General features: G+C 41.4%; 1 protein-coding gene and 1 non-coding gene across 2 annotated transcripts in view; one reads left to right on the top strand and one right to left on the bottom strand.

The window, feature by feature from the left end:
• The first annotated feature begins 379 nt into the window (after positions 1-379).
• LOC110265482 (uncharacterized) overlaps positions 380-7,616 on the top strand; it is a 78,167-nt gene continuing 70,930 nt past the window's right edge. Inside the window, exons 1-3 of the mRNA XM_088505898.1 lie at positions 380-498; positions 4,918-5,069; positions 5,910-7,492. Of these exons, the coding sequence (XP_088362024.1) occupies positions 380-498; positions 4,918-5,069; positions 5,910-7,492 (1,854 nt within the window). The remainder of the gene's footprint in view (positions 499-4,917; positions 5,070-5,909; positions 7,493-7,616) is intronic.
• LOC148574437 (small nucleolar RNA R71) lies at positions 3,770-3,873 on the bottom strand. Its single transcript, XR_015906107.1, has one exon. It is a non-coding gene; the product is annotated as a small nucleolar RNA R71 (small nucleolar RNA).

Genomic DNA, 7,616 nt, shown 5'->3' with positions numbered 1-7,616 from the left:
AAACAGAGGGAACGGGAACCTGGGAAGATGAACAGGAGGAAAAAGAATCAAAATGGAGATGGGAGTAGAGACTGGGAGGATGGAGGCGCTACTGGTTTAGTAGCAGCACTGCTACGGTTCAGTGGCAGCAGTATAAAGCCGAACAGAGGGTGGCTCAGGGAGCAGTACTTAGAGGATCAGGGAGTGTAGTGAACTTGAATAGAGAAGATAAGAGAGAAGGCAGTAGCGGTGATCAGAAAGGGTGTTGGCGGCGAAGGTTTGGCCACGGCGGTGGTGATGGTGGCAGAACAGAGGGGCGGTGAAAGGGGGAAGATAGGGAAGAAGAAAGAAAGAAAAGGGAAGAGAGTGGGTTGTCGGCGGCGGTTTGGTCATCAGAATGATGGCCGATAGTGATAGGCAGAAGCTTGATGGTGGTGGTTATGGGATTTTTGGTTCTTGGAGGGAGAAGAGAGACGTTAGGGATGAAGAGAAGAGGAGAGGTTGCGAAAATGAGAAGGGGTTCGTGATGCCAAGGCATCTTAGGCTAGTTTCACTAGTATTTTTCTGTTAGTTTTAGTGGTTTTATGCATTTTCTTGAGCTTAAAGTAACCAAGAATGGTTAAAAGAATAACAAAGCAATGAACCATCCAAACAATATGATTTTGATGCAAATTCCATGAGTTTTAGTTATATTACTTGAATGCTATGAATGGAAGATTTCTCATGAAATTTTGCAAGACTTTGATGCAATTGTTTGGATGATTTCAGGGAAGAAGAGGCTAGGCAAGGAAGCAACAAAGTCAATAAAGGAAGCTTGAATATCACATGTGGAGTTTAAGTTCCAGTTTAAGCCTAAACTAGAGTTTAAACGCCAGAATCATGAAGGCTAAGAAATGCTGAAACTGAAGTTTAACCTCCAGTTTAACCTTAAACTGGAGGTTAAACGCCAGAATGAAAGTCTCACCAAAGAAGCATTCCACGTTTAACCTCCAGTTTGACCTTAAACTGGAGGTTAAACGCCAGAATGAGAATGCCAATCAGGAAGCATTTCCACGTTTAACCTCCAGTTTAACCTTAAACTGGAGGTTAAACGCCAGAAATGGGAAGTGCACCAGGGAGCCATTTCCACGTTTAAGCTCCAGTTTGACCTTAAACTGGAGCTTAAACGTGTTCGACCAAGTTCTTCCTCCAGGGTTGCTTTCTCCATTTCCACGTTTAAGCTCCAGTTTAACCTTAAACTGGAGCTTAAACGTGTTCGACACTTCCAGGGCCACCTTTCTCAGCTTCCACGTTTAAGCTCCAGTTTAACCTTAAACTGGAGCTTAAACGTGTTCGACCTCCAGGATGCCTTCTTCCATTTCCACGTTTAAGCTCCAGTTTAACCTTAAACTGGAGCTTAAACGTGTTCGACCTCCAGGGCTGCCTTTTCTATCTCCACGTTTAAGCTTCAGTTTAACCTTAAACTGAAGCTTAAACGTGTTCGACCAAGTTACCCTCCAGGGCTGCCTTCTTCCATTTCCACGTTTAAGCTTCAGTTTAACCTTAAACTGAAGCTTAAACGTGCTTCCACAAAAGGCATCACTGGAAGTGTCTGGCGTTTAAGCTGCAGTTTAAGCTTAAACTGCACCTTAAACGCCATTCTTGGAAAAGGTTTCTGGGCCAAAAATATTGCGGTTTAAGTTAGTATTTGAGCACAAACATTAACTTAAACTTACTCTGGTATGAAACCCATTTGAATATCATGGTTTATGGGATTGGGCCTGAAGGATTGATGAGTCTGAAATTTCAATTTATTGAGTCATGTGTCATTATTTGATTATCACTAAGTTGGCTCAATGAATGTTACAGAATTTGGATCAACAGCCTCATCAAGATTATGGATCATAAACCCAAGGCAAAAGGAAAGCATGGAGAGGCCTCAAAGCCCAAGAAACACAACAGAAGCTCAATATAGAAAGTGTATAAATAGGATAGAATTTAAGTTAGGAGGGGACTTTGACTTTGGCATTTTAGCTAGTTTTCATATCTTTGTAATTGAATTCAGAGCTATGACTCACTAAACCCCTTTCATTGGGTTAGGGAGCTCTATTGTAATTCAATGAATCAATAATAGTTTATCTTCTTCTTCAATCTTTTCTCTTGAATTTTGTTAGAAAGCTTCTCGATCTAATTCCATTGGGTAGTTGTCTTGGGAAAGAAACTACCCATAATTGGAATCCTTCGGAACCTTGGGAAAGGAATGGAGGATTCATGCTAGAGAAGCTTTCTCACAGTGAATTGGATTGGGGTTTGGATGGATATTGTGACATGTAATCCTACCAAATTGTGGTTCATGAAACTGTGTGGTATAATCAGTGATCGAGCATCATCTCTTCTTATGAACATTTAAACCAAGGGATTGGGAATTTGTTTGTTTTTAGAGAGAATTGGTGAGCCAAGGGATTGGGATCCAATCATATAAGATTTCCAAGCAAAATTCAATGAACGCATTGGTTGAGGAAGAGATAAACATGTTTTGATTCGGAGATCTCAATATCTCCTAACACCCAATGAATTCCCCATTTCTGATTTCCACTTTCTCTTTACATTCTGCAACTCAATTCATGCAATCACCCCCATTCCCTTTTAATTTCAGCAATTTACATTCTGCTCTTTAATTCATGCAATTTAAGATTCCGCCATTTCAATTTCTTGTCATTTACTTTTCCCGCCAATTTTACATTCCGCAATTCTCATCTAAATCTTGATTCCGCTCAACTAGAACACACTTCTAATCCGAATTGCTCACTCAACCAATCCTTGTGGGATTCGACCTCACTCTATTGTGAGTTTTTACTTGACGATAACCGGTGCACTTGCCGGAAGGAATTTTGCCGATCGTGCAATTTCCTAAATCGTAGCATAACAAGTTTATGCGCATCAAGTTTATGGCGCCGTTGCCGGGGATTGGTTTTCGATTGACAATTCTCAAATTGGAAGTTAACTAGATTGAGCATTTTTTTTGTTTTGATTAATTCAGTACACGTTACTTGTTGAATTTTAATTTCTGCACTCTGTTACATGCTTTCTTTCTTTATGCCTTTAAATTCAAGCAACTAACTCACTGACTCACTAACTGTTTGAATTAATTCCTCAACTGCTCTAACCATACTCTTCCATTAACCAAGAGTATTTCACTTGTTTGTTGCCTGTGCTGTGTTCTTGTATGACAGGTAGGAGAGGAGAGACATCAACTCCTCCATATACCGAACCAGAGAGGACCCTTCATAGACTGAGAAGGGAAGCAAGAGGGAAGAGAGTACTGGGAGAAGAGGAATCTGAAGGAGAATCTGAGGACAATTTTGAGGAAGCTTTAGATCTCAACATGGATAGAGAAGTTCACAACCATGAGAGAGCTGATGGAAACAATGCCATTCCTGAGAGGAGGGTTCTTAGTTCATACATAAACCCAACCTCTGGGAATTGTGGTAGCAGCATTCAGAAACCACCCATTCAGGCCAACAATTTTGAACTCAAACCACAGCTAATATCACTTGTGGAGAATCATTGTTCATTTGGTGGGAGTGCTAATGAAGATCCCAACCAACATCTCACAAAATTCCTGAGAATTTGTGACACTGTGAAGTCCAATGGAGTCCAGGAAGATGCCTATAAACTGCTTTTGTTCCCATTTTCACTTAGGGACAAGGCAGCTAAGTGGCTGGAATCATTCCCAAGAGGGAGTCTAACAACATGGGATGAGGTGGAAAGCAAGTTTCTGGCACGTTTCTACCCCCCACAAAAGGTCAATAGGCTTCGATCTGAGGTTCAGACTTTTAGACAACAAGATGGTGAAACTCTCTACGAGGCATGGGAGAGATTCAAGGATTTGACAAGGAAATGCCCACCAGACATGTTCCATGACTGGGTGCAATTGCATATTTTCTATGATGGACTCTCTTATGAATCAAGGAAGGCGGTAGACCATTCATCAGGAGGTTCATTGAACAGGAAAAAGACTGTGGAAGAAGCCATTGAAGTGATTGAGACAGTGGCTGAGAATGAGTACTACTATGCATCAGAGAGGCACAACACTAAGGGAGTCATGGAGCTGAACCATGTTGATACAATTCTAGTCCAAAACAAGGTGTTTGCCAAGCAACTAGCAGAGCTTACCAGGCAATTAGAAACAAAGCAAGTGGCTGCAATACACACACAAGATCAAGAGGAAGTAAGCATTGAAGGAGGTGATTGGGAAGAGGCCAACTATGTGGGAAACCAACAAAGGCAATCATATGATCCACATTCCAACACTTACAACCCAGGATGGAAAAATCACCCAAACTTTGGGTGGGGGAACCAACAAACCCAACCACAAAACCACAAACCTTACAACCACAACCAACATAACAATTCCACATACCAAAACTCCAACCAAAGATCATACCAAGCCACACAAAACACTTACTCCCAACCATCATATCATGGCCAAAATAATCAACCTACCCAACCTTATCCGAACCAACAATTTCAAGATCAATTAAACCGGATAGAAGGAATGCTTACAACCATGAGTCAAGACATAACCGAATTGAAAGCTTTTAAGGACGAAGTAAAGTCTAACCTGCAAAACCAAGGAGCTGCCATCCAGAAGCTAGAAAATCAAATTTTGTATTTGTCTAAGCAAACCCCTGGGACGAGCGTTTCTCATGCTGCCAAGGCTATTGCAAGGGAAGAATGTAAGGCCATAACCCTCAGAAGTGGAAAGAATCTAAAGGAGATCTCAAAGGAAACCACAGAGGATGAAGCAAGGGAACATGTGAGAGACAAGGAACAAGGACAATCTTTTACACCGTCCGCAACAAAAGAAAAAGAAAAAGAGGTCCTGAAGCCTTATACACCTAAAGCACCATATCCTCAACGTTTGATGAAAAGTGAAAAGGATGGTCAATTCTCCAGGTTCTTGGAGATTTTCAAGAAGCTCCAAATCAACATTCCGTTTGCTGAGGCAATAGAGCAAATGCCACTCTATGCAAAATTCTTAAAAGAATTAATGACCAAGAAGAGAAGCTGGAGAAATGAGGAAACTGTGTTGTTAACTGAAGAATGCAGTGCCATCATTCAGCACAAATTGCCTCAGAAATTGAAGGACCCAGGCAGTTTCCAAATCCCCTGCATCATAGGAGAAGTCATGGTGGAGAAGGCCTTGTGTGACTTAGGGGCCAGCATCAATTTGATGTCTCTAACAATGATGAGAAGAATGAAGATTGAGGAAGCCAAACCAACAAGAATGGCCCTCCAATTGGCAGATCGAACTTTTAAATTCCCTCATGGGATAGTTGAGGATTTGTTGGTGAAAGTGGGAGATTTTATATTTCCTGCCGATTTTGTGGTGTTAGATATGGAGGAAGAAGCCAAAGCTTCAATAATTCTGGGAAGACCCTTCCTGGCTACTGCTGGAGCCATCATAGATGTACAAAAGGGTGAACTCACTCTTAGACTACATGATGAGAAATTGGTGTTTAACGTATTCAAGGCAATGAGCTATCCATCAGAATCACTAAGGGAATGCATGAGGGTTGATGTAGTGGACATTGCAGTACAAGAAACTTTTGAGGAAACAATAAAGGAAGTGGCAGAGGAGGAGTTCACCAAGGATATTGAAGTTAGTGACATCAAGGCTGCTGAAACAACCATGCCAAGCATGCCAGGGAGAGTGAAAGAAGAGAAGGAAGCACCAAAACCTGAGCTCAAAGCATTGCCCCCTAATCTCAAGTATGCATACTTGGGTAGTGATGAGAGTCACCCTGTTATCATTAGCTCTGCCCTGAGCCAAGAACAGGAAGAAGAATTGATCAAGGTGCTACAAACTCATCAAGATGCCATTGGATGGACCCTAGCCGATTTGAAGGGGATAAGTTCATCCATATGCATGCATAAAATCTTGTTAGAAGAGGATGCTAGACCCTCCATTCAAGCTCAGAGAAGATTGAATCCTGTCATGAAAGAAGTGGTACAAAAGGAAGTCATGAAGTTATGGCAGGCAGGGGTAATCTACCCCATTTCTGATAGCCCATGGGTTAGTCCCATCCATGTAGTTCCCAAGAAAGGTGGCATAACTGTGGTGCCAAATGAGAAGAACGAACTCATACCCACAAGAACCGTCATTGGGTGGAGGATGTGCATAGACTACAGGAAGCTCAATGAAGCCACCAGAAAGGATCATTTCCCACTCCCATTCATGGATCAGATGCTTGAAAGGCTTGCCGGACATGCTTACTATTGCTTTTTAGATGGATATTCAGGCTACAACCAAATAGTAGTTGATCCTAAAGATCAAGAGAAAACATCATTTGTTTGTCCATATGGAGTTTTTGCTTATAGACGCATGCCCTTTGGATTGTGCAATGCACCTGCCACTTTCCAAAGATGCATGCTGTCCATCTTTTCGGACATGATTGAAAAATTTATTGAGGTCTTCATGGACGATTTTTCTGTGTTTGGAGATTCTTTTCCTAGCTGCCTACACCACCTTGCCTTGGTGCTTAAGAGGTGCCAAGAGACTAACCTAGTATTAAACTGGGAAAAGTGTCATTTCATGGTCACAGAAGGAATAGTCCTTGGCCACAAAATCTCTAATAGAGGCATTGAGGTGGACAGAGCTAAGGTGGAACTCATTGAAAAATTACCTCCACCAAGTAATGTCAAGGCAGTTAGGAGTTTTTTGGGACACGCTGGTTTTTACAGAAGGTTTATTAGAGACTTTTCTAAAATAGCCAAACCTTTGAGTAACTTGCTTGTCTCTGATACACCCTTTGTATTTGATAAAAATTGCATGCTAGCCTATGAACTTTTGAAGCAAAAACTTTCCTCTGCACCTATCATTGCCCCACCTGATTGGAACTTACCTTTTGAACTGATGTGTGATGCATCAGACCTTGCTATTGGGGCAGTGTTAGGACAAAGGAAAGACAATTTGGTACATGTGATTTATTATGCCAGTAAAGTCTTGAATGATAACCAAAGGAATTACACAACCACTGAAAAAGAACTCTTGGCAATAGTCTTTGCATTTGACAAATTTAGATCCTATCTCATTGGATCTAAAGTCATTGTCTTCACTGATCATTCAGCTCTAAAATACTTACTTGCTAAACAAGAATCCAAACCAAGACTTATTAGATGGGTTCTTTTGTTGCAGGAATTTGACATTGAAATCAAAGACAAGAAGGGTGTAGAGAACAAGGTGGCAGACCATTTATCAAGAATACCATGTGAAGAAGGAAGCGCACAAAGCACACATATAAATGAGTGCTTTCCTGATGAACAACTCATGGTAATTCACAAAGCACCCTGGTTTGCAGACATAGCAAACTTCAAGGCCACTGGGAGTTTACCGTTGGAATTTAACAAACATCAAAGGAAGAAATTGGTAAATGATGCCAAATACTTCATCTGGGACGAACCATACTTGTTCAAAAAATGTTCCGATGGCATACTCAGAAGATGCATATCCGAGGAAGAAGGAAGGGAAGTCTTATGGGACTGCCATGGCTCCACTTATGGAGGACATTTTGCAGGAGAAAGAACAGCAGCTAAGGTGTTGCAGTGTGGTTTTTATTGGCCCACTATCTTCAAAGATGCAAAAGAATTAGTGA

Source organism: Arachis ipaensis, chromosome B2, assembly GCF_059453495.1.
Source record: "Arachis ipaensis isolate K30076 ecotype BB chromosome B2, ASM5945349v1, whole genome shotgun sequence".
Taxonomy (NCBI): Eukaryota; Viridiplantae; Streptophyta; class Magnoliopsida; order Fabales; family Fabaceae; genus Arachis; species Arachis ipaensis.
The sequence above is the reverse complement of the archived record's forward strand: the minus strand, read 5'-3'. Positions and strand labels throughout refer to the sequence as shown.